At 40.6% G+C, this 27786-nt stretch overlaps 1 protein-coding gene across 3 annotated transcripts; it reads right to left on the minus strand.

Annotated features, from left to right (window-relative positions):
- Positions 1-6: 6 nt before the first annotated feature.
- Positions 7-27715, minus strand: si:ch211-176g6.2 (ras-associating and dilute domain-containing protein). 3 transcript variants are annotated; one of them, XM_044337857.1, is made up of 18 exons: positions 27116-27715; positions 25974-26158; positions 24859-25030; positions 22593-22825; positions 21114-21574; positions 18481-18774; positions 17873-18286; positions 16803-16840; positions 16485-16711; positions 15928-16040; positions 9964-10228; positions 8486-8658; positions 5324-5468; positions 4989-5173; positions 2087-2339; positions 1788-2002; positions 1292-1431; positions 7-1199 (listed from the first exon to the last, which is right to left on the minus strand). In XM_044337857.1, exons 1-18 carry the CDS (start codon positions 27241-27243, stop codon positions 1106-1108), a joined length of 3735 nt encoding a protein of 1244 aa, XP_044193792.1. In that variant the 5' UTR covers positions 27244-27715; the 3' UTR covers positions 7-1105. The 3 variants fall into 3 exon arrangements, with proteins under 3 accessions (XP_044193792.1, XP_044193791.1, XP_044193793.1); XM_044337856.1 differs by having other exon boundaries at positions 2087-2531; XM_044337858.1 differs by lacking the exon at positions 27116-27715 and adding an exon at positions 26555-27067 and having other exon boundaries at positions 2087-2531.
- Between the last annotated feature and the right edge of the window lie 71 nt (positions 27716-27786).

The raw sequence follows: 27786 nt of genomic DNA on the forward strand, positions 1-27786 counted from the left end.
CCAGTAGAGGATTCAAATGTTTTTATTGCTGAAACACAACAGGCAGGAGCTAATATTGAACATCTTTACTGTAATTTGTGAAAGAAAAAATAAAATGATAAAATTAGAACCCCAGCCTAAAGGAGAAATAAATGAGTGGACTCATTTTCTGTGACTGTGGTCCAAAACAGAAAATAAGATCATGGTCAATGAAGAAACATTGAAAAAATGTAACATGTTTTTATGGTTTAATTATAATTCAGACCAACACTTATCAACACAGTAACACTTTCACATATCCAATTATTTTATAGATGATGAATAATAAAAACTAAATTGAAGAATGGCAATTATATTACACTTAAGTTAGTGCTTATTGTTTTTCTGTCCACAGCAGTAGTTTGACAAATGATATAAGACCAGCTTTACAATGGTGTTTGTCCATCCAATTTTAGACTTTCATGTACGCTGCTCCTATATTTCCTTTTTGAAACTTCTTGTTGGAAACTTCAACAATCAAATTTGATTAGAAGTGTAGAAGCTGGCTTTTGGGACAGGAAATGCTGGTAATACGGTCCAGGCTCTCACACGCCAAGTTCTCCTGACCTCCTGTGGTCCTTCTAGTCATGTATTTGCATGGAAGACTTTTGGATTGGAAACAGTCAGTCTTTGGACAAGTATCTTCTGCCCCTGTCTTAAGAGTTTAAATACACTACTTAAAATGAGGGCTGGACTAAGAATTTGAATAGTAGCATGGCAGCAGCGATGTTTGAAGCCAACCCCTACCCAACCATACCAAACAAATTTACAATGTTTGAAGCAAACTTCTGAAATCAAAATGCGTCATTCATTAGAACACTGTATCAAACATACACATCAATAATTACCATCATGCTATTACAATGTAAATTAAAGCTACAAAACATTTAGCAGCTAAAACCTGGCACTAAATTCAACCAGGACCATAGCTCATTTTATAGTGCATTTTTGTCTTTTCAACCATGACATACTTACATCACAGCCCACATCCTGAACCTGAATGTTCAACAGGCTTTTACACTCTTCTCTAAGTGCACTTGTGATGCCATAACAGTCTCTAGGTTAACAAACGTATTGAGAAATGCTGTCAGCATTCACTCATTATAACCTTGGCCATCCAGTCAGACCTGGCCACCAGTAACCTCAGTCTGTCACCTGATGATTGGATCAGCTCCTTTCCACTGAGAAAGACAAAGAGTTGGAAGAGATATTAAAGAAAATAGAGTTTTAGATATGAGTTGTTGTCTTTTTTACTCAGATTTGGACTGTTTACCTTTGGTAGTCCAGTCCAAGCAGACTGACTCCATTAACAGCCAGGATCCTGTCTCCTGGTGCCAGCTTCTCACTCCGGGCTGCAGGAGAGTCTGGGACCACTGCACGGATGAAGATGCCTTTCACTTTCAATAAAGTGTCCTAGAACATGAGGTCAAAATGTCAAGGATACACGACACACAAGGTTTTGTAGTCAACTACCACACTACCACCTTTAAGTAAAAAAAAAAAATTCATTCCTTTTTCTCACCATCCATGTGTGCTTAAGCTGTGTTCATGTCAGACGTATCGTGATTAAGAGATTCTGACTTGTAAATAGCATTCACATAAACATCCAAGTCATAATTACAACCTGTGACCTCCCCTAACAGTACACTTTTATATCACTGTAGGATGGTGAGAAGTTCAATCATTAAAGGTCAGCAAAAATAAAGATGTACATCTGGTGTCAGGTTGATTTAACTATGAATTATGAGGTCTAGATCTCTTCCACTCACCCTTGTGTCAACCAGAGCAAGACCAAGTCCTCTTTCACCTCGCTCCAGCTCCAAACTAAAGACCTCATCGTTATTGTCATCATAATGGTCGTCCGCCTCTTCCTCCTCCTGCTCCTCTTCTTCCTCTTTTAGTTCAACAATTATGTTCATACTGTTGCAATCTGATTTCAAACGGTCTACTTTCAGTGCAGCCAGGCATTCAAACACTAAACCACCTGAAGAGAAAACAAAGGACATTTTATTTTCATTTTCAGAAAAACAAGCAGAAGAAAACCATGAATGGTAATGTCTTTCTATACCTTCATCATGTGTATCTACACCAGAGGACCAGGGGAGCGTCTCACTGTCAACCTTCATCCATTTATCTTGGTCTGCCTTCACCAAATGAACAGGATCTATAATGTGGGGGGTGTTGGGTGGGGTGAGGAGACAGGAGGGGTCCAGTGCCGACCTCCTCATCTCAGAGGTGTCCGTCTCTCTTGTCTGCAGCTCCAGATTCCTTAGCTTCTGGGACAAAAGGAGGGCACCGCAGGAGCTGAACTCATCGAGGTACTGGGTGGAAGAGGGAGACGATGGTGATGGGGGTGATGGAGGTAAGGCAGTAGAGGCATTAGGGGGTGGGTGGTTCTGGACAGTAGCCTGAGATAAGACCATCTCAACTGGTGATGTATCCAAGGTTTCCAGACTGGCTTTTGGAAGAATATCTATCTTAGTCGGTTTATCCTCCATGGGAGTGGTACCACCCTGGACGACAAATAGCATTAGAACAATAGGGATAAACTGGAAAACCATTTTTCAAAATTGGAATAGTGTAAAGCAATAGTTTGACATTTTTGAGAAATACGCTTATTTTCTTACGTGCTGAGACTAAGATGAGAAGATTAATACCACACTCATATCTGTACACTAAATATGAAGGTAAAGCCAGCAGGCAGTTAGCTTAGCTTAGCATAAAGACATGTAACTTGTTTAATAATGACCTTTCTTACCTCTTTACCATTTGACAGAGTCAGAACTTCTCATTTAAATCTCAGCAAGAAAGGGAATAAGCATTTCCTACAGTGTCTGACTACTGCTTTAGAGAGACAGTGTCCTAGCTAACCATCTCCTAGTTACAGCTAGCATAGAGGGCACAAAGACTGGGAGCAGAGGGAAACAGCTAGCCTGACTCTTTCATAAGTTACCAGCACGTCTTAAACTCACAAATGAACACTTATTTTGTTTGTTTAATCTGTATGAAAACCAAAGTCTTAAAACAATAAGTTGTGGTTTTACATAATTATTATAGGACTATTTCTTGGCTAGGACCAGTGACCTCTGAATCAAAAAGAGCACAATGGAAAAATATCAAAACTGGAGCTTTTGACAGTTTTTGACTTGCTTAGTGGCTGTATTACAGCATAAAGCAAGGCATACAGAGGCAGTGACTGAATGATTACTGGAAATGTCTGAATACAGTGCGTGCTATTTACTAGAAAAGATAATTAGCCCTTCACGGTCAACTACAAACAGGCATCAGAGCAGTGAATTGAATGGGTCATTGATATTGCTGCATTTTCTAGGAAAAAACGAGTTCAAGCTCAAAAACACTGCAGGGGATTGTAGAGACTGTGAAATTCAACAATTTTCAGTTAATAAAAAATGTGCACATATTCATTATAAAACGTGTCAGCCCAGCATTCAAAGCACACAGTATTAATTTAATTTAATATTAATTGATTTGTCACCACTTGGGGGCAGTGCAGCAAGATGTTAACACAACATTGATACACTGTATTATCACTTTATAAAATTAGAATGGCAAACATGTTAGCAAACAGTTGCCTATTGACATACCCAGCAGATATGGAGCAACATTAGCATTTATTTGGAGTCTTGTTTCTTGTTGTTGTTTTGGTCTCCACTAACTCCTGAGGGAAATACAATATCTGGCTTTTTAGCTACTAAATGCTCCAACATGGTCATCAGTCTTTTTTTGCTGAAAACAGCTGATTGCTGTGTATGGACTTAAGGGTGTTGAGAATTGTGAGACTGAACCACAAATTAGTTCTTAATACAAAAATTGTTGTCTCCTCTGTCCAACAACACATAGCAATACACCAATGCTAGGCTTTAAAAAGAGGAAGTAGAAGCAGGTCCTGCGGCATAATTTTTTTATTCCAAAAAAGTTTCCATAAGCCTTTATGACGCCCACTTTGCCACTACAGGCAAGTATAAAAACTCCCATTACTCATATTTCCCAGTAGGGATGGGAATTGATACCAATGCCATTATCAATTCTGCTTATCGGTCCAATTCTTTATCGATTCCCTTATCAATTCCTGATCAATTTTTTGTGTGGAAAAAAAGTAGGCCTACACAGGTTTTCAGTGTCATTGCAACTATTTTATTACCGCCATTGTTTATCAATGGCCTTGCATGCTGATGAATATATGAAACATAACTGGTAGATAAGATAAATGGTCCGCAGCCAAAAGTTAACTGCATTAATTAATTAATTAATTGATTTGAAAGCATCTTACAGTCTCTTGTCTCTATGATAATAACAAAATGAGCAAGAGGAGTGCTCCGCTGTGTTATTAACGCCATAAGTGGACAGCAGCCTCTCTGCTGCACTGTCAGCTCTGGGGAAAGTCATCGTTGTCTAAGAAGCTGAGCGGGTGCAGGGTTTTTGAGGTGGAACAGACTGAGCACTGAGTCATTTTTTTCGCCTCAGAGTTGGTTTAAGTTGTTTAATGCTTCAGTGTGTGTTAGTCAGCCGGTCCACTAACATTAGTCTATGAGTGACAGCATAGAAAGTTCACAGTATACTTCACATTCGTAACAAAGGTAATTATTTACTCAAACTTAAATCAAAACATGTTTGCAACCGCTGACTTTTTTGAAGATGAATTACAAGACGGCTGAAGATAACTTTAGCGTGTATGCGTTGTAAACAGTCCAGAGGCTGCACTGCCCTCGCAGTCGAGTTCCGCCTTTTTCGTTCTGTCAACATCACATGCTTGGGCATCGATAAGAGGAATTGAAAATCTTGGAGGTATACAATTCCAATGGATTGGACAATTTGGAACCCATTCTCAGCTGGAACCAGTTCTGAATTCCCATCTCCATTTCCCAGCCTATTGAAGTATTATTATTGTTCAGCATACCTATTTCAAATATCATGTTAAAACCAAAAGACATGAATGACATTTTCGGTACCTGGTGGTCCCCAGTAGCTGTGACTTCATTGGACTGTGAGTCACAGAGGTTGGAAATGAACTCTTGAAGCATGTCCAGCTGTTCTCTCAAGGCTGAATCTGTTACTGCCCTTCTCAGTTGGAACTGGTAACCCCCATCTGGCAGCACTAGAGGATGGTGGGTGTCAAAAGTCTCCAAGATCTCAGCTGAAGATGGAAGGGGTATATTGAATTAAAATAAAATGACAAGAAATTAAAGATAAAAATTGTATATGGGAGTTTGTGGATTATATTCATATCCAAAGCTGGTATTGTGAATTGCAGGAACAATAGGCCAACAGTATGTTAACCTCTCACCAGTTCTATGAGCTGCTGCTTGGTCATGTACAGATGGAGCCCAGGTGTGTCTGCAGGGAGATGCTGGGCTGTAAAGACTCAGCAGGTGGTTCAACTGGGCTGGCCTCAGGGCAGGGTGGTCAGATCGCAAGGACACCCAAGATGTCTGCACGCACACACACACACACACACACACACACACACACACACACACACACACACACACCATTAGAATCAAATATTCAAAGCAAAACAATCAAAACACTGAAAGTGAATTATGTATTCAGGTCCTCTCTCTCGCTGCTCTCCTCAGATGCAGACAAGTTGCAGATTTTCAAAGGCAGCATCCTCGGAAAATACCACAAAGTAGAGGCTTTCCTGGGCGAGGGCGGATTTGGTTTTGTAAGCAAATGCTGCAATACCAAGACCAACAGAGCAAAGGGCATCAATGTGAATAAGAATCACCCAGAAATTGTATGGCAAGCAATAGAGGAAATTGCCATTCTCAAGCGCCTGCAGTGTCTGGATCCTGACACATGTAACATCGTCAGGTGGAATGGCTTTCTCTTTAATAGGGACCATATCTGCCTGAACTTTGAGCTCCTGGATCTCAGAGAGGAAAAAAAAGCAGTCTTTCCAAAGAGCTGAATCCAGGTATTTATCTGATGACCACAGTTCTGTCCCATTTGAGGTCCATGGGAATCATTCACGCTGACCTCAAACCAGACAACATTATGGTGGTGGACTGCCAGCAGCGGCCACTGAAAGTTTAACTGAAAGACTGGCCTGGCCCTTCATGTCTCTGCTGCTGTGCCAAGTGGTCTGTGTGCAGACCACCTGGTACCACACACCAGAGGTCATGCTACATATTCCTTTCAACAAGACCATTGACATGTGGTCTCTGAGCTTTGTAGCAGCAGAGCTGGCGGCTGGTTACCCACTGTACCCCAGGGACACGGACTACAACATCTTGAGATATATCATCAAGACTCAGGGTCACCCAGCAGACTATATCTTGGATCAAGGACAGGAAACTGCCTACTACTTTCATGAACAGAGCAACAGCCAGCAGCTGTGGAAATTCAAGACTCCTCGGGAGTTCACCAACAGGACTTACTACCACGCATGAGAGACGAGATACATCAGGCTCAAGTGTCTTGATTACCTTGAGAAGCTGATGATGAAGGAGTGGGGACATCAGGGAAGCTTTTGTTAGCGAACCTGATAAAGAGGATGCTACAGCTGGACACTGAGCTACAAATTCAACCCCTGGAGTTAAAAACACAGCCCTCTCATTCATTTGAATCGGGGCGGTGTGTTGATGCAGCTGGGGTGCCATCTCAGAGGGCTCGGTAAAAGAACGCAGAGGTCATCCGGCAAAAAAACTGAACCGGGCTCAACTCTTGCTGCAACGCAACATCATCCGGCAAGGCACTGCGTTGGCCAATCACATACATGTAAGCACTCATTCCCGGTGGATTACTCTGTAACATGAACGCCATATTCAACTGTTTACCTCACAACGAAAGATAAAACAGTTGCTGTGGTCATAACTTTCCAGAGTTGTAAAATCCTGTCTGTGAGTATTACAGACCACCTTGCTGTGTTTTGGTGTCTGATAAGCCTTTAAATTAATTAATCTGTAGCAATTAATGTAATTTGACTTCCTGGATTGTATTTCATTGTCTCACTGGTAACTTAAACAACACGCACCCACCAACACAGCCCCTCGCACTGTTTTAACGCAGGGCTGATTTCTGTCTGAACGCTGCCAAAGAAACACGGCTGGTTGAGGCATTTCTTCAGAGGAATTGCAGGTGCTCTCCACCTTTTCTTCTCTGTTGATGGAGAGGAAAGGTACTGAACCCAGGAGGGGCTATGGAGAAAGAAAAAAATAATTTGTGCTCTGGATTTCATAATTTGTGCTCTCAATTTAATAATCTGTGCTCTCGATTTAACGGAATCCACTCTCATGCCATTCTCTCGTCCGGTGTACACCCTCACAATGGATCGCTTGGACTTTAAAAAGGTTATATTTTGATCTTGAACTAAGATATGAGGATTCACTTTAAGCGCAACACTGTTATCTCTGAGATCCCTTATAATATAGAAAAAGTCTGTTATCCTGTAGAATATGTTCCACAGGATAACAGACCATAAACACTGTCATGCTACTGCAGATGTCATCCAGTTCATAAAAAGTCAGCTTCAGAGTTCTGGAGCGCCTCATAGATGAAGGTGGATGCGCAACAAGTGCAAAGAACATGGCCTTCTTGTGAGAAAGGAGGACATACAACTAATCCTGGCTGCCTTGGATCCAGCTTGGATCAGTAATGTTCGTTACAGAGTGTTACAAGAAGACAAAGTCTTTGTCGCTTTCTTCAAACTTCAGGCTGATTGAATGTGTCTGGTGGCCTCTACAAGAGTGGAACAAGCAAAATAGTTAAATCAAGAATATGAATTAATAATTTGAGAGCACAATTTTTTTTTCTCCATGGCCCATACAGGGCTCTGTAGAAAAGCAACAGACAACAGTTTGAACGTTTTCAGTCAACCCTTTTCACAGCAGACATTTTGACTTATCAAAACAGGAAAAGTAAAGGTGGAATTAAACAGGTTGGTAGATGGTAAAATCACACGTGGTCAAAATCATTTCTGTACGATGTAAACATGAATGCCTTCCTGTGTTCTTTTCATCAGGTTGTGTAGTAATACTTTTCGTGTATTTGGGATTTTGTAAAGCAATGTAGTCAGAATGCTACAGCTAAGGCAGTGTGAGCTAGCTTTGCACAACGTACATGCTGCAGGTCATCATGTTTTAATTTAAAGTTCCTAGATAATGTGTCTTTAGTTAATCTGTTATTTTATTAGTTTTGGTTCTTATTTTGGGTAAGTATGAGTTCCGAAAGACCATTTTGTGTACATATCTTTGCCGTTTTCCGTTAGCATTATGCTAAGTGAGGATTAGTATCCTGTCAGCCAGCCCACCAGGAAATCTATTTGAAAATAGTAGTGCATTTATTAAAGCTGTCAGCAGCAGAACAAAATGCATTTAGTGAATATTTTTTCAACTCCCTTGCAGAAATCACCATGTTAAATCCTCAGCCTGTTATGTCTGTGGTGAATATTTATAGTTGGATAAACCTAACTCTGCGGAGCGTGTGGAGTGTATGTGTTTTTTACCTGCAGTAAATTCTTTCTAGGTGTAGCCAGCAGATTGATAGCCGACGAGAGCGTGTGTGTGTGCTCCAAAGCCAGTTCCCCTAGTCCAGCTGCATGGGCCCAGTCCAGGAGCAGATCAAGATTGGCCCGCATACGCACGCCTCTGGACCACTGGTAGAAACCTGGCTCTGAGCCTGTGTACACATCAAGAGAGAGTCATCTTTGAAATATGTTATTAGATTATCAGCTCAGGTTACTCAAGAGTTAGGTCTAAAATATTTGAATACTGGAAGTTGTGATGATTCTGAGAAGAGTTACGAGTTCCCCATTACTCCAAGACACACATTCATTATTCCGTCTGTCTTTGTATCAAACAAAGCAAATACAGATTTGACAACTGCACAAGCAGCTGTAACTTATAGAACTCCAGAGAGAATGAAAAACAATAAGGCTGGTGATGTTTTATATTTTCCTTTTATGGCCCAGGTTTAAGACACCCACTATGAAATTACTATGCTACTAGTTTGATTCTTGTAGTGGATGTTGGTTGCATCCATCCATTGTAATCCACCATTCGTTTCCTGTCAGCTCTCTACTGTTTCCTATCTAATGAAGACAAATACCCTCCAAAAGTACTACACAATAAACATCAGTGAGTCTCACTGTTGCACTGGGTGACATGTTCCTTCATTACTATGAACATGCAGGCACTGTATTTTATTTTGAGTCAATCCCATATCCATCCATTCAGCCACCAAGCCACACACTGAAGCCTTAATTAATGACCAGCACAAAGGAAGCTAGCCACCGCTTCTCACAGTGAATCCACCAATGCATTTTCACATCAATCTCATTATTTAACATTATTAGAGAGCAAATTCTGCTCTCTGTTTAATAAACTCCTTTTTGCTTGCATGGTGTATGTCAAACCTCTCGCTGGATGTTAATTTATTCAACAATTGGCATGACTGAAAATTTAAAATATAGAAAGGATGTGCTGGTATTATTAATGTGGTTGTAATAGTTTTTTCTTAACTTCTGCTCCAGTTGCATTGTGAGGGAAAGACTGATCTGATATGAGACGATCAATCTCGTCAAAACTTTAAAATGGGCTCTTTCACAATGTTTCCTAGTTTATAAAACTGATTTCAGTGTCTTTGTACGTGAGAGATGATGACTGAAATAATTGTCTTACAACCAGAAAAAAATGCACATTTCATCCTCTCTCTACATTTTTTAACTTGTGCTGCTGCAGCCTTTAAGTTAATCTGGCGGCATTAAACTCACACTTGTGTTACAAAAGTGTTATTAGGTTGAACCTGGAAAGATTGCTTTTGTGACATCTACGGCAAAGTGACCATGGTGCTATTGCATACGTAAGAGAGACACATTAACTGCCATCACTTTAACAGACAGGGGTGCATGTCTGAGAGGGGTTTTATATGCAGCCACTGTTATATGCAGGCTACTGTTTATGTATGTATTGTATGCACCGGTACCTCTCTCCATGAGTGAGTTGAAAAGTGATGCATTGATGAAGTAGAAGAGGTAGGCGATGAGCTGTGAGGAAATCTCTGGGTGGAGCTGACAGTCTGAGAGTAGTCTCCGAGTCTCGGTCAGGACCTCCACAACCTGCTCGATCTCACTAGGGACCTGCAGCCCACTGCTACCCAGGACCCGGGCACCCTCGCCAGTCACCTGCAGGTCAGGGCTCTCCCTGAATGGGTTGCAGTCCAGAAGTGCCGGCAGGATGGGGTACAGGACCTGATAAGACAGAATCACTTGAATAAAGGGAACTGAGGAGCTCAGTATAAGAGCGACTTAATCATCCATGTCGAGCTGGAGGTTGTTGACAATTCCTGTGGGTCAGTTTGAGGTCAGAAAAGTTAATTTTGCGCAGTAGATGTTCTGATCACTGGAAAAAGACTAAAACATGTAACCCGCTAACCCAGATTTCAGACCACCCATGTTGCCTCTGCATGTCTGCGCCTTTCTGTTTCTCTCACTACAGCATAGCTGATGTAAGATTAGACATGAAAACCAGAAGAAAGAGCAGAAAAAAGGGAGACAGAGTTCGTAACATTTCCTCCCTTTAAGCCAAAGGTCCTCGCTGCTCTTCAGAGCGAGCCCAGACAACGATAGCATTGTTCGGGGCTAATTGTACACAGACATCCCCCTTCCCCTCCAATCTCGCTCTTACACCCACCAAGCTTCCGAGGCCAGCGCCAGCCGTAGATCCACATTCCTAAAAAGCTGAATATGGCTCATGTGGGCTTGGCATGGTGCTGCAACAGGACTGCTGAGTGAAGAGTTCTGAAGGAATCCACCCTGAGCAGATCGTTTTACATTTACTGTAAGGCCCCAGGCAGCCAGGGCAGGCTGAACATGAACAGTAGAACACAGCCACGGCTCCCATCACACATGAGACAATGGAAATGGGTGAACATTAAACCAAATAATCTTGCAGAGTCTCTGGTTGGAAAATGTCGCTCAGCGGAGCCAACCAAAGAGGCTTCATTCATTCAACAAGGCAGGATTCTGGGTTTACCACATGCATCCGTGGCACGTATTGTCCCAAAGTCAAAAAATAAAGTATGTACTCTGTGTTGTCTACTTATTTGTGCATTCATTGTGATGGACAAGTAAACACACAGTCTGCCCACAACCCTGGATAAGTGCATCTGTATTCATCACAACATGTCTTCAGTTGGAATAGCTGGTCACCAGTGGCGCCTTTTGTTTTCCGTCCCACAGCAATTACCCTTATGTTGGATGGACGAGCATGAAATACCCCAAATGTAAACTGAGATTTAAGAAAATGTTGATGCTTCTGATCCAATTTAGATCTGAATTGTGAATTGTGAAGATGGCAGAGTTGGATGGAAGGTGAAACAGCAAGGTGAGCTAGACAAAAAAAAAAAAAAAAAACTCTGCTCAGTCTTTATTTCTCCTGCTTGCCTTGTTTTTACGCCCTGGAACATTAAAACCCCCTCCTTGCACAAACTGAATCCAGAGTCAGACTGGCTTCACAGTAGGCACTGACATAAATCACTATGTCAACTCTGTGCTCTAGTAGGGGGGAAGAATAGATGCTAGGGTAAATCATCCAGCCTTAGCCAGGTTAGTCCTCAGCTTGACACTGGTGACTTCACCACATTCCTCATAAAAGTCCAAGATAGAAGTGAATCAGAGCCTGCTGTGAAGTGACAGGCAAGATGGATGACACAACTCGCCTGAATTAACTGGCCAGACCAAAAAACAAAAAAACAACCAAAAACAAGACTGTCCGCACTAAGCCAGCTAAATCTGAAATTGTGTGTGCATGTGAAAATGTCCAAACTAGTGTTTTCGTTACAACCTCCATACTAAAATGCCCAAACAATAGGAAAAAAGTCAAATCTCATCTTTTCCCTGCTCATTTGGTAAGAAAATTGTGCATGACAACCAGCATTAGGCAGTAACGCATGACTTTTGAATCATGAATCACGCTAATGTGATTTCTTTGTTCAGTAAGGATCAGTATAAGGTACAGAGCCCAGGAGGGGCCATGGAGTGGGGAAAAACAAATTCATGCTCTAGATTTAGTAATTTGTGCTCTCAATTTAGTAATTTGTGCTATCAGTTTAACGGAATTCACCCTTATGCTATTCTCTTGTCTGGTGCGCACCCTCACTGTGGATCGCTTGGATTTAATGAGGTTTTATTTTGATGATTTCTAAGATATGTGAATATTTATTAAGTACAACACTGTGCAGATGTCATCCAGTTCTCAGCTTCAGTTATGTGGACATGGATGTATTATATATATATATATATGTGTGTGTGTGTGTGTGTTTGTTATGTATTATATTCTCTTCATACATCCATGGTTGTGGAGCACTTCCTGGCTGCCTTGGGTCTAGCTTGGAACAGTGACTGACTTCACAGAGGAAACATCTTCGTCGCTTTCTTCAAACACCTGGCTGACTGGCAAAATAGTTAAATCAAGAGCATAAATTACAAATTCAAGAGCACAAATTAGTTTTTTAATTACATTACTTACGATTATTACATTACAGTTACTTATTCCAGTAACACTGCATTACTTCTATATTTTGGGAGTTAGCTTGTTTGCTGTCTTACTAGAAGTTAAATTGGACAGCTAATGTCAATTTTGTTTCTCTGACTTTAGTGGAAAGAAACATCTGGCACATGTTAGCTTAGTAAAATGTTTGGTTATTTACATGTTGTTTCTTATTAGCTGGCTAGCTAAGCTAACGTTTATTAAAAGAGTAAGTAACTAAATTTGTCTGCTGTATAGAAATTAGTAATTATTTATTAATTAACTTAGCTCAGTACTGATCATAGCCAACATCTGTTCTGAAGTGAAAGTGTTAGCTTGGTTATTCTGCTGAGTCTTAGCTGGTTAAACCTCCTTTTACGGTTAGGAAATTGTGCATCACAACCATTAGGCAGTAATGTATGACTTTTGAATCATGAATCACACTAATGCAATTCCATCAGTAACCATTAGTGGAAGGGAATACCAATATGAATCTCAATAATTACATCATTTTGGGAGTTAACTTGTTTTCTGTCTTACAATAAGTTAAGTGGGACAGTTCATGTCAATTTTGTTTATCTGAGTTTAATGGACAGAAACATCCAGGACACATTAGCTTAGAAAAGTGTTTGGTTATATGTTGTTTCTTGTTAGCTTATTTCTTGTTAGCTGGATAGCTAGGCTAACGTAAATTACGAGTAAAGAGTAATGTTACTAAGTTTATCTGCTGTATTGTAATTAGTAAAGTAATGTAATTATTTTCTCAAAGAGTAATAAGTAATTGATCACATTTGCCAAATAACTTAGTTCAACACTGATCACAGCCAACATCGGTTCAGAAGTGGGACCGTTAGCTTGGTTATTCTGCTGAGTCTTAGCTAGTTAAACCTCCTTTTTTGACCCCTTCTCTTCATGATCACCAATGTTGTGTTTTAACACAGCCAAACTCACAATTTAATATTCCTGATTTAAAGACTTTTCTATTTCTGTTGTCAGACAGTGAACAAGTATAAACAGTGACTTAATCACCACTCATGAATGTTAACTGCTAACAGTAACTTCGTGTCTGATCTGGCTCACGCATCATGTTCCAAAAACTCTATTTTTCTCATCCACATTAAAGCACGTGGCTGGAGTTTTCAGATACACGTTGGAGAGAGTTTTCAAAAAGCTCAATTTTTGGGTTGTAAAAAAATGCCAGCTTATTGTGTAAGGCGGTCAAAAAGGAGAGATTTTTTTTTTTGCATTTTCAGATTTAGCCAGCTTAGTGTGGATATACTCTGAAAGAACACCACAAAAGCATAAATTGCCATGGTAGGGGTATTTAAAATATATTGAAAAATGTCAGCATGACATTAAATTTGCATGAGATTACTGACAAGCCACATCTGGAAGTCATTTCATCAGAAATGAAGGCTGTCTAAAAGGCAGGTAGTTAGATAACCACATCCTCCAGCACTGAGCAAAAAAGTGTGTTGTCTAAAACTTGTAGAACAGCAAGTATTCAGAAATTTCTATAGTTTCCTCTTAAGAGATACATATCACGTCATATCACCGACTTCCTTCCTGCATGGGAAACTGATGTAGAAGATGCCTCAAATGTGGTACATCTGACTTCCAATTGGCAGGACATGTGAGACCTTGGCTGCTGCTAATGACCTGTCAGACCAGCGCTGTGCTAATGCTGTGTGACCCAGTACTTGACATAGTTTCCTTTTTCTTTGGCGCTGTGCTCGTCACTTGGCAGTTGCTGGTTAGGAGCATTCAGGTTGCTGGTAGAGCAATGCAAAAAAGAATTGGAGTGGACATATAATGTCTTGTTCAGCTACTGATAGAGTAGGGAGAACTGTTCAAAAAAGGAATTTGTTACATGAGATTGTCTGAACTTAAATAGGCCAATCTCAATAGTATTTTTTGGACAGTGTTTTGACCCACACCCACACAGCTCAACTGGAAATTTGTCTGAAACGTTCCCGGCACAATTCCATGTCATGGGTGGGGTGCGTCAGTGAAACTGCACACAAGTGGATACTGCGGCTACCATGAAATACCTCTTTCTCTTTCTCTCAGTAACACTGTGAGCATACAGTCTCATTCAAACTTCACAAAATCACATACAGTTTTTTAAAACTACTGCTACTTCACTTTCACAGATAGGCAGTCTTTACTGGCAAGATGAGGAAAGTTTGGTGAACTTAATTACCCTGATATCCTGTGGTGTCAGTGAAATTCTCTTTAGACCAAAACTTATTTTTCTTATTAGCTGAGGCGATGAGGTAATACAGGAATGCCGAAATTAATTCATTCAACACTTCTTATCAGCTGAGAATAATTACAGTATGTGACCATACCCCAAAATAACTGCAGCAAATGTTGTATTCTACAATGTCTCAGTTATTTGAAGTTTTACATTAAAGTTGCATTAGTTGATTTTCTCTTAGCCACTTCAGTGCAGCAGAACAACCTTAACTAAGTGCAATATTCACTGTCCTTTTAGCTCTGTTTTGGCCTCCACCAACTCCTAGAGTTGGTGCTGGGCAGGTAGTGTACAGTAACTAAAAACAGCTGACTTCTGTGGCCAGAAACGAGGTCGATAAGTACAATAAGGATGACTCAAATCAGTAAAGTTGTGCGCTGGAAATCCAAAACAATGAGATGAAAGATGGAAAAAAGCAACTTATAGCTGAGGGGAACTGCAGAGTGGGGTGATAATTCTCTGTGGGCTCATCACTAAGACACCTTTCACATTACACAAAAACATTTGATCTGTTGTTGATAGAGAAATATTGATTAGTGCAGCTTTAAGATCTCTCCTTGTGTGGTCTGTCAGAACTTCACATGGGGAACACGTTGCTTTGTGTAACAGTTTTAAAAGAAAAACATGTCTAGTACTTCTTTTGTGTACCTAACATCTTGTCACAGCTAATCAACTGAAATATTAGAAGCTGCAATGCAAAGATCCCTTGGCAACACTTAGACACCCCTGGATTGACTCCTTTATCCTCCCCCAACACACACACACACACACATACACACAAAGGCCCTCGGTGTCCTGTCTCTTTCCCATGTCATAATGCCCTTAGTGTGGTCTGGCTGTGTGGCTGGTCGCTCTATTAGAAAGCTGTCAGTGCGGCTAACTGGGCTCTTTATTCTCAGCCTGTCTCTGATTATTTTCTTAAACTACACATCATAACCATCAGTGAGAGTACCAGATGGAGCCACAACACAGGCCTGGCTTGACTCTTCTTGGTGGCTAAAGTTAGGTAGAGATTTTGCTTCCCATGTAAGACACAGGACTACATATAAAGTCATTACTTAATAAAGCATGCTATTGTAATACTGCCTTCTCCACCAAGGTGTATTGTGACAAATATTCCAGTTAAGTATAATCACACATGTCTACTTAGATGTAGCCTCTCACCTTGGTGATGTAGTACACACACTGCTGGAAGGCGAGCATGATGACCTCCTCCAGGACAGCCATTGTCTCTTCACTGGCTGAACGGACACAGGACAGACGTAGCTCCAACAAGGCTGAAAAGCACACAAACACATTAATCATATACATATATATCTGTACATGATAGGCGTAGTTTTGAATAATCAATGTATCTTAAAGTTGCACCAGACACTTTTTGCACTTTTTGGCAGTGAGATAGAAAAATAAATGGCTTTTTAACCCAGAAATATTCAAACACATCATCAGTAAACTCTCTTATTTTGGTGAATCAAAGAGGTTAACATGAAAAAAAAATGTTTCAGTGGAAAGTCTGCTGAGTAGTAAAAGTTTTGTGTTTAGCTCTTAATATGCTACTTCTTGCTGACAAATATTTCACATCTGCGACCAACCGTCGAAAAGCAAATCTGTGTTGTCATGGTCATGATTTAAGCTGATAAACTGTAGCAATGGTGCAGCTTTAATTTTTCACACACTCACATAATCAATGTATTACATAAGAAGGTCAACGGGTGACTAACCCAAGTTCTCCACCTCCTCGCTCTCTGCTTCTTCCCTTTCTTCTTCATCCTCCTGTCCCTGCTCTTTTCTGGTTCTCCACTCCAGAATAAGAGGCAGCTGGTACTGGATGAACTGCAGCAGCTCCAGACTGTTAGACATCCATACCACCAGGGGGCGCAGTCCTGAGATCACCTCCTCAACGCTGAGAAGCTGCAGATCTTCTGAGTTTGAGCCTTCACCATTGAGACTGCAAAACAGGAAAATACATCTGTAGATATATCTGTAGTGTAGTCAGTCACATGAATGATGGCTGAAGAAAGAAATGAATGTGTGCTTACACTTCAGGTTGAACCGCAGCTAAGTCCTTAGTGTACTCCTGCGTGACAACAAAAAACAACTTTACCATGCATGCATAACAATATAGTGGTCACAATGAATTAAAACATCATTAATGTACATAAAAATACATCTATTGTGAGAGATTTGGCAGGCTTAAATCCTCAGGAGCTTTAGAGAAAACACCTCTTGTTTATAATCTAGACAAGCCTTCAGGTTGCGGTCAGGCTCAAATTGAGTTTAAAAAGTTTCTTTACCTCAATAACCCTTCAAATAGCTACATTTTCAAATCAGGTACATAGCAGACAAACATGGCAGCTCATTACATTTTGCCCAGAGCCTCAGAAACCCTCCCGTACTCATATTCTGGAATATTAACTTCCACTGATTTGCTGTCTGTCAGTTTGTGATAATTTGATTAAACATAAATTCATGTGGGAATATATAGCATGTAAGGGTAATATTAGCTCATATAAAAAAAGGTTTTAAATCTAGATGACATGTGGCCTCTGCAGAAGACAGCACCTCAAGATTGTGTGAAAATGCTGGTCGTAAACCTGCATTCAAACACAACATTGACAAATTATCACCTTATGAGGTTGTTATGGAAAATATGTTAGCAGCTATTTAGACATCCTCATAACTCCTATGTTATGTTACATATATCTGAGAAATATGTGGCTCTTAGCTGCTAAGTGCTCCACTATGTTCAGCAGCTGGTTGCCATTTCATGCCGTAGAGGTAGCATACAATGTGTTTATCAGTGTGCTGTGGCTTAAAAAAAAAAAAAAAAGCCTGACTGCTGCATTTGGAAACAATGCTGATAAGACTGAACCAGAACAGTAATGTTGAGGACTGTAAAACCAAAACAATGAGCTTAAAGATGCTAAAGGGCTGCAGGGTTGGGTGATAACTCTAAGGTTTTGTCACAAAGACTGACTCCTTTCACATTGCACATTTGATCCTTTGTTAATATAAAAATATTGATTATATCAGCTTTAATGATTCTGTTCCTAAAGGGATCTCCTGAAAGACTAGCAGATCTTCAATCACCACTTTTATTACAACTCACCCACATGACACTCTGAACTCCGCTTGCAATAAGCAGCAGAAGCCTGCGCAGGTCTGAGGTATGAAGACATGTGGATGAATACTGAACACACATGCACAGCAACAATGCAACAGTCAGCACTGGTTTGTCTTGGACTCTGCTACTTTCCATAGCAATAATTGTTTTGACAATGTGATGTTCGTGCACCGTCTCATAGTTCAAAGTCAAGCTGTGGCCCTCGGGTGATTTTAGAAAGGGGGGGCCTCTGTTCGGGCTCTGATTGCTGCTCGGGCTCTGGAGGTCAGTGCAGGTTGAGATGCAGGTGTTGCAGAATATCATTTCTCTGGTATGGCTTGTTGTAGTGGCAGAAGTGGTGTGACCCAGCAGGCTGGGGATCGTAGACAAGCTGGGCTCAGGTGCAGTGCTGTTCACTTCCTTCATTTCCAGGAGAGAAACAAGAAATATGAAGTATTATCTACATGTTAGTTATATGCACTCAGTCAGTCAGACAAATGAAGATCTTACCTGATACTATACAATATATGTAAGACAATATAAATACGGTGGCTATTTTATATGTACAGTTTTCTTATGATCAACAACTGGTATCTCCTGTATCTTCATATTACCTTGTGCGTCAAAGCTAAGGGATCCTTGAAGAGAAACAGGTAGTGCTGTCCCAGTCCAATAACGTCACCAGGGCTAAGCTGTACTTCATTCCTCAGTACCTCACCATTTCTCATAACGATGGCATCTTGACAAGGGGAGAGCATGGTGGGGCCGCCAGTGCCATGGCGATGGAAATAGCAGTGTTTTGGAAATATGTCAGGGGCAAAGAGGAGGATGTCAGGCTTTGATACATCATGGTCACTTTGTCGACCCATTACAATGTTTGGGCTCGCAAGTAGGTAGATGATGAAGTCCTGAGTGGGGAGATAAATAGAAAGATGATAGAAAGATGAATGTTATACATTAACAAGCAATGTATAAATATTGATTGGAAATTCTCCTTTTTTGGATTTTGTCTCCAACTCTGATGCTGTTAAGATCACTCACTGCGTGATGTTTATTCACTTTTCAGAGATGGTGTAACTGACATTACTGGGTGCTTATTTTATGACTATTCTACATGTGCTACTGCTACACTATGTTTTAGCATTTACCATCCCTTTACCGTTTTATCCCTTAACTGTCACTTGATGCCACAAAAGTTGCTGTTCAGCACAAGTTACAGTCTTGCCGTAAGTCAAGTCCAAGTTATTTGACTCAAGTTCACATCTCTGTCCAGCATTGTGACTTGTTTTACTTTGGATTCTCTAGGTGGTGCTCTTTGTTTATTTCACTGACTTCCCAGCACTCCTCTCTACGTTCTGCTATTCTAATGAACCACAGTTGAGATGTACTTACTGCATGCCTTTGGTCTTCAAACACATAAAGAGAAAATGCAAAAATTTTAACCTAGCCAAAGGCTTACTCACTACTTTGCTTTATTATTTGGTGACAGAGTTAGTAATTAAAGATTTAATATGGCACTGATATTTATTTCTTTCACTACTGGCTACGTAACAACAGTCTCTCTCAGTGAAAGCTTAACAGACTGATCATGTGGAGGTATTACAGTCTTGATCCAAGCCTGATTAGACAAACAATGTTTTATTAATCACAGTGAGTGGCAAGCACAATGTGAAGGGATTATTATGTTTGACATTGCCCTTGTGACGCCTGTCTTTTCCAACAAGACAGATTTAAACCAGCTGAATTACTTCACAAATAAACTCCCTAAACCATGTTCATAATAGTATTTCTTGTGGTAGATGATAATATGCTTATATGAAGGGTCTTTTGAGGAAACAAATAACTCTGACGCAGAGTCAGAATCAGTGTGTGGGATTTAGCCTCTGCGTGTGTGCCTGCATGTGGCAGTTGCCCACTGTTGAAAACCACTGGTAATCAGTCAGGAAGCAGTGCTAAAGTTGTTTTTTTTCTGTTTCCTGATCAGTGTTTTGACACACAAAGTTTTTCTTTGCACAGTTGGCTGACTTCACACAGTGATTCACCCCTCTTTCTCTCTGTTTACACTGAGAAAGCATGATTTAAGACCAGCTGTGATGTTTTATTTTACAATGAGTAAAGCCCATACTACAGTAGTTATTCCATTAATCTGTTGGAATGGCATATATGCAGTTGACAATGATAAGACGCAGAAATACTGTTCCTCTTGAAAATTGTCATTTTTTAAAACAATGGGTCCTTAATTTCCAGACAAAAGTATTCAAAAGCAGCTTTTCATTTCTAGCCGGCAACTGTAGATTTTGCCGTCGGAAATGACAACCGTCGCCAGAAAATACATCAGCTGTAGCTAGCTAGCTGATTAAGGTAACGTTGAAAGAGAGAACTTATTTTGTTTTATTATAATAACTTTTAGAAGCCTACGGAAATAAAATACAGTAATTCATAGTAAATGCAGTAAAAATTGGAGGAAAGCCAATTAAGTTGATTAATCTATCGACCCCTTGTAGGGCTCCCTTTTACAACCACTGTTGTGAAAGACTGAGGCTAAAGCTGGATGTCTCCTTGCTAACTGATTAGCAAAGTAGAAAATGTGGAATAAAGAAACATCATTGTTCTTGTTTTGCAGTGTAGAGCTAGTTAGTCCTAAAAGCATGACAAGGAAAATGTGAGATCACTGTTTTTTCATTATTATTATTATTATTATTATTATTATTATTATTTATTATTATGTCCCTGTTTGGTTGCTATAAATCCAATACAGAGCAAGACAGTTTCTAACATTAGCCTAAACTATGATAGCATTCAAGACTGACTTCCTCACTATGGGGAAATAATGTACAGTGGATATGCAGGTCGTGAACAGGTTGTTTTTTTAACGTAACCTGTAACGCTACAAACTAATATATAGTTATTTAATGATATGCTCTAGCCATGCTTGGTTACTATTGAGATAGTTATCTGGACATGCTAACGGTTGTAGCTTCGGTTAGGGCAGATAAACACACTGTTTAATCCCTTCCTTACACTCTTGCTCTTGTGTATTTGGTTTTGGAAAGACTAAAAATAGACAGCACCTTCCAACCTTCCAATATTATGGTATTGGTCTAACTACAGCTCCGTGTACACCACTTTAACATGTGAGGGAATCAAAGCTTGTCAGGCCTACCATACCTGGTTATAATTACTAAGCTATGATTGGGGAGGAGCTGAACGAACCGTCAATTGCTGAGTGTGTGTTTGAATGAGATACCTGTGCGAGGCTGCAGCCCTGCAGCAGCAGCAGGTATGGACAGTCAAGAGGAGAGTGAATGGAGTACTGTGTGGTGTTATCGTCGCTGCTCTCCGTCTCCTCCCTCTCAGACTCCTCTCCTTCCCGCTCGCTTCTCGACCTCGACGGACAGAGGGTCTCTGTTTTGGACTGCGACCTGCTGTCCCGCTCTGAGTGAACTGCCATGTGAATGTGATTCTGTTCTGCGCTTCTTTTTTTTGAGCGCTCCAGGCTCTGCACTGAAGTTTGATTCAGCTTCTTGCTTTGATCACTGAGACATTTATCATGATCTGTGTCCTGCGTGGTCTCTGTATCAGAATCTAAGAGGTCCATCTCACTTTTGCTCCTCCACAGTTTATGGCTTCGCCCTGAAGTCCTCTCTATGAGTGTGGAGTTCACTCTGGAGCGGCTTTTCTGCAGCTTACGAGCCTGGGCATTGATACCTAACAGGGAGACGAATAAACAAATAAAATGGTTGAGAATCAGATTGTGCACTGCTGTTCAAACTATGTGCAAATTGAGCTGCTATATAAATACATTAAGCACAGAGGTAATGGAATGTGGTGATAGGGCAACACCCGTTTTTTTCCTGAAGTAAGGTGAGGTGTGTGAGAGCCTGTGTGCATTCAGTCATTTGTACATCGTGTATTTATGCCAGAGTCAACATAGAGAAGCCACATACAGGAAACAGGCCTCAGTGGAAAGAAAGACAGAGCTCATGGAAATAAAAAAAAAAAACCCACACAGCAGGCATCCACAAGCTGACACTGATAGAATGCTATCACAGGCTGTGCCATTCATAAAAGCCAAACACAAAACAGGACGCACTCTTACACCATGACCACAGCTGTGTCAACCACAGCCAGAGCTTCCAGTAGAAATGATAGTGGAAATGACAGAAAGTGGTACACCCTGCACGTTTACGATGCCATGTAGTGTTGGTGTCACGCATCTGCGGAAAGTTCTGGGTATTTTTCTGTTGTATCATGCTTTGTAAATATCAGTTGATTATATATTTTTTTTCCATGTAAAGCTTTTATAGCATTATGTGAAAACAGTAATGTGTAACAGAGTGGGTGTGCCATTGAAAGAGGTTTAATTAAATGACAGGGTGTCTGCCATGTTCATTAAATTTAAAGTTCCTCAACCGTTTTAATGGCGGTAAGAATTAAATATAAGTCCAAATTGTAACAGAAATTGAAAAGAAAGGAAAAAAGACATTGTAGACCTATTAAAATATAGTTTGGTCTGTGTGGCTTGGCTGATTTTCACTGGAAAAACAGTGTGCCAACAAACCACATTTTTACTGTGAGAACTCTAAAACTGAATTTAATACTGACAATGCTTTATTGAAAGTATAGACTCTTATTCTAGGACATGCAGTCACCCTGAATTAGGATGTGGTATTCTATGAAATGATCAGTCTCTAGAGCACCCTGAGGCTGGAGTGAGGCACTGTACCAGCAGTGATAGTATCTTTGTCTTTGGATGTCTCCTCCTCTACCAAGCTTCTCCTCTGGATTTCAAACCGTCTTGCCAGACCCTCTCTAGGTTTCCATAGCGATTGCAGGAGGAGGGGCTTCTCGTTGTCGCCCACCACTCGGAACCCTTCTGTCCTCCACTGATGTCCACCAATGGAGCCAATGGAGTCGCAGAGAACGTAGGATACCGCCTCTTCCTTGCCCAGGCCATACCTGGATGACATGGTGAGGTTAAAAACACTTGGATAAAATGAATTTATCTCTCAAAACATGGTAGTGCACTTTTAGAAACTTCTTGTTTCTTGCATTCACAATTGATAATAGTAACTACTCTACTTTAAGCCTCTATGCATAAAGTACTAAGTTTGCTGCTAAAGCCTTACTTGATCTGGTATGACCAGTAGCTTATGAGGGCTAATTTTAGATATTATTGCAAAACTGACATTTCTGAGTGTGTTTGCTGACTTAATGACTCTTCTCTAACCCATAAGAACCCATGGTGACACAGGTGTCACCAACCCTGTCAATATTCTGGAAAATTCCTTATTCAGCCATATCCTTGACTTTAACTCATGAAGTCCCTAAGTGACATCTACTGAACATCCTGGTACAGTCCTGTGACAATGTGTGAATCTGTGTACCCATGACATCACTTCCAAAATGGCAGTGTGCCCGGTCAGCAAATGTGACAGAAGTAGCTAATTTAAAAAGCTTGTTTTTTGTTACTAACAGTAAGTTTCAACCCATTTAACAATTCTGATGCTTTAATAAGATGTCCTGTATTACATTTAACCTGTTCTGACCACAATTCTTGAACAAGTTGATATAAAACAAGTTAGGGAACTATTGTTGTGACATATATGTGACATTACAGATCTTTGACACTAGGGGGTAGAATTTAAAAAAAAAAAAATCAGAAATGTGTTCCTTGTGGTCCATTTGGTCTGTTTTATATTCCCCATAATTTTCCTTTAAGGAGAACTGGGTCCGGGTTCTTATGGGCTAATTACTGCTATTGTTATCCTACATGCTAGCATGAACATTATTGCGCAATCGTTACTGACCGCTGTTCAGCAAAGTTAAATAGGCTCACTTCAAACCTGCTTTCATTGTTTATTTTTGGCATTTGAGAACAGAACAATAAGCTGTAAACACCGTATTTAATGACATATTATCACCTTTTAATGCTTATACAGCAAATGTACATGTTAGCAAAGAGTTGCCTATTTACATATCCAGCAGACATGGGGCAACATTAGCATTCATTTGGAATCATATTGCTGGCCACCAAACAAATTGAAGTCCAATATTCACTCTCATTTTACATCTGGTTTGGTCTCCACCAACTCCTGAGAAAAATATCTGGCTCTTTAGCTGCTAAATGCTCCATTGTGTTCACCAGTTAGCAGCTAACTTTATCTGTCTGTCTGTTTGGTGCTGGGCAGGAAGTGTACAGTGGGTTTTTCAGAGCATTTTCACTGAAGACGGATGCCTGCTATCTAAAAACAGGGTTAATGGGAATATTTTGATATACAAATATTGATTAGAGCAGCTTTAGCAGCTCAAGATAAAAATCTTTCCATTGACATTCCATTAAAACCACATGTAGTAGAGATTAACTAATTAACTTATCAAGAATCACAAGTTGCTATGTGCCTAATGTATTTGCTAACCCATTACCAAATGTGTGATCGTGCAATGATACGGCTAAATGTCACTGCTACAGTGTAAAACTTTCACTGAGGGAAGAGGGAAATGCTTTAGTCTTTCCTCTACACACTGAATACCACTTGTATTAATCATTCCATTATGTTTTTGGCTGAAACATAAGCAAAGACTGACAGACACTCACTCTCCAGAGAGGCCGCCCCAACGCTGGCTGTCTTTCACGCAAGTCTGTGGTTTGCTCTAGACCTTCTCAGAACAACTAAATGAACTTTTTGGCACACATACACTGTGTGCACTGTACTGCAAATACAATAAACAGAACAACGGGTCAAGTCGACTTCGTTCATCAAAATTTATACTAATCACAACAACATGAACGTGCTAACCTTTCATCAGTCGCCAAATTCAAAGCATCAAAGACTGCTCTGACTGCTATTATTTACAAAAATGTAGCACAAAGGTATATTACAGAGGAGGAAACATGTGGATGGACAAAGAATTCCCCACCCTGAGAAGACACACAAGGATACACATATGGCAAGCAGACACACATGTGCACAGATAACACATTGCCTTACCGTTCAAGGGCCTCTTTGACTAGCTCTTTTGCACTGGAGTGTGTGGTGGCCAGGACACTCTTATAGTGAGCTCCTTTACAGATTTCACTCCCGAAGATCTTCAGGATTCCTGGAGCAGTTATCTGATTGGACAGCTCAGATGGGTCCTCTGCGAGAGCATTTGTCAAGTTCACTGCATAGCAAGACATGATGACAAAACAGATGAGAGGTTTAACACTGGCTTGTAATTTTGTAGTTCGTGAGCATTGATGCCAGACCACATTTACCATATGCCTTGTTGCAAAAACAAACGATGTATCTCAAATATACTAACACAACATTTACACTGTTTGTCTATCTGCACAGTGCACTGTTTTGGCAGTTTATATACAATATATCAATAGTGTGTACTAACAGGAAATGTTGTAAGGCATGCGTTGACAGCATTGGTTCCTCCATTTCTGTTTCATAATAGTGCTATTCAAAACCACATTGAAAAATCAAGCATTTTACGTATGCATGTTGGCATTTGTATGTATAATTTTGTATGTAAAATTTGTTTTGTCAACTATCCATGGTGCGAGTCAAACTACAATGAGAATGACTGTACAGTATTCATCAGGGACACAGATAATGTTGCCTCTCCCTTAACATAATATTAAATGCAGGGTAAAGGCCATAGATGCTGCCAGTTATCTCAGTGGTGGTTTGTTAGTTCACCCTAATTAAAGACCCCCCTCAGCAATTTAGTGTATCACTTCCATAAAGTTTGGGTTCTCACAAGACACAGATTTAAAAAAGAATGGTCAAAATCCATGCAGCTGAGACCAAGATATCTTAGCTTTCAGTCTCTAGTACATTTCAAACTCTGAAATGCTGGATCCTACATTTCTCATAATGCAACACAGCATTTTTTCACAATCAAATCCTCCCTACCTCATAAAGCCCAATGTCTTTCAAACTCCATGCCTTCAGTTTGTAATACAGAATTTTTGTTTCCAGTTGAAGGCATATAGGCAATAATGTCTCAAAATAAATGCAGTAATGTTACAGCACCCTTCATATCTATGTCAACTAATGACAACAAAATCCCAGAACAAACACGCAGAAAGAAAAGTAAAGTCAGCGTGACGTACTGCTGCCCTTCCGTGATGACCTGAGACTTGAGGTCAGGGCCATAGAGCCTGAGCTGGAGGCGGGGCGACGGAAGACACCTGAGAGGCGGTTGGTATGGCGATGGATGCGGCTCTTGCTGGGCTGTCTGACGGCCACACCCTCAGCTGACCTGCCGGTGGATGAACTGCCAGTGGATGTACCTGATCTGATGAGTGACGGAGATAGACGGAGAGAGTCCTTGATCAAGACCTATCTTGCTGAAGTGTTCTAAAGCAAGGCACTAAAATCCCTATCAGCTTGTCTGCCCCTTCACTTCAGACTCTGACTTCTCTGTGGAGAGGCAAGGAGAGAGGGAGGAAAGAGACTGCGGAGGAGAGATAAATGGCTCAAAAAGGAGAGAAGATGAAAATGTTGGATGATTTAAAAGAGGGAGGAACAGAAGACTAGAAATGTGAACTACAGTCGATGAACAGTACATGATAATGTAAAATAACAAGAGAAGCCAAGAGAAAACAGTGTAAAAAGCACAATAGAATACAAAACTAGCAGTTATACCATAAAACGTGCATCAAATATACAGCATATAAATAATAATACATACATGTCTGTCCCCAGCACTATTCCGTCCAGCCTCTTTCACCATGCCTCCCTCAGCTCTCTCAGAACATGAATGAAATAATGAAGTGTTGTTTTCTGCCGACCAAGCCTGTAAGCTTCTTATCACTATGGTTCAAAGGTTCTCTGTAGTTGCGCCACCACTTGGATATGAACTTTTCTGATAATTTCTGATAAATCATATTAGTGAAACTGGTTGAAGTCTGATGAAAATGCCATGATGGAGTGATGGCACAAGGCTGTCAGTGGTTTAATCATTTTAATGCAAGGCGCTGTAATGAGTACTTCATTTCTGCTGTGAAGTCTTGTTGAAAAAATGTGTATTTAAAGAAAAAATGCTTTTATTCCATCAAATAATTGTACTTTGTGTATGTCTTCCCCTTAAATCAATTAAAGTGCTGCAACTCTTTTTCAGAAAGAAACTAGGATTCAGTTTTTAAGAGCAAGAGAAAAGAATAACACATCCTTTATAAAAGAAAAGCAAAAACCTGCCAAATGACTGTTTCATTATACAAAAGCTGTGTTTGTTGCAGTTGTTGATACTCACTGCTGAGATCCATCACTTGTCTTCCTTCCCAGCTTGACAAACCGTCTCTTTGGAGAAGCTGAAGATAAATTCGGTGGTCTTGGAGGGAGAGAGCGCAACTCCTCAGAGGAAGTGTCCATCTGATTCATTCCTTTCTGATCGACTGTTTCAGCTCTAGTAAACCGTTGCGGGTTGTTTTAAATGAACAGAGAGGGTTCTTATCATGTCCCACCAGAGCGCAGTCTCTGATGCACACAGATGCTTCATTCCTAGGATGTTTCATGCAGGACGAGCGGCGCAAAGCCACTCAGCTGCTGCTTCATTTTACGCACTCCGGAACAGGCGCTGCAGATGTTTCCAGCTCTCATCCAGCTGTTGGAGTTGCTGTAGCCTGGCTGTTCAGCCCACAACCCGACGTCTCGAGTTACAGCTTCACTTCACGCTGTTCAAATCAAGACACATGAAAGTGGGGGGAAAATACTGCTGAACGCCAACAACTGAGAATGCAGACAAAAAATGAGACGCCGTCTCTCATCCACAATCTATTCCGCTTTGTTTCAAATTCATAACGAACGCGCTCTCCAGATGTGCGTCCACAGCGCAACTGCTTGGAGATGCCAAGTGCACACATACCCGCCCACCCACACCAACACTTTCAAAACAAAATGCCAACTGATGAAGACGTTGCAGTG

The sequence above is a fragment of the Thunnus albacares genome, chromosome 20 (assembly GCF_914725855.1).
Source record: "Thunnus albacares chromosome 20, fThuAlb1.1, whole genome shotgun sequence".
In the NCBI taxonomy this organism is placed as follows: Eukaryota; Metazoa; Chordata; class Actinopteri; order Scombriformes; family Scombridae; genus Thunnus; species Thunnus albacares.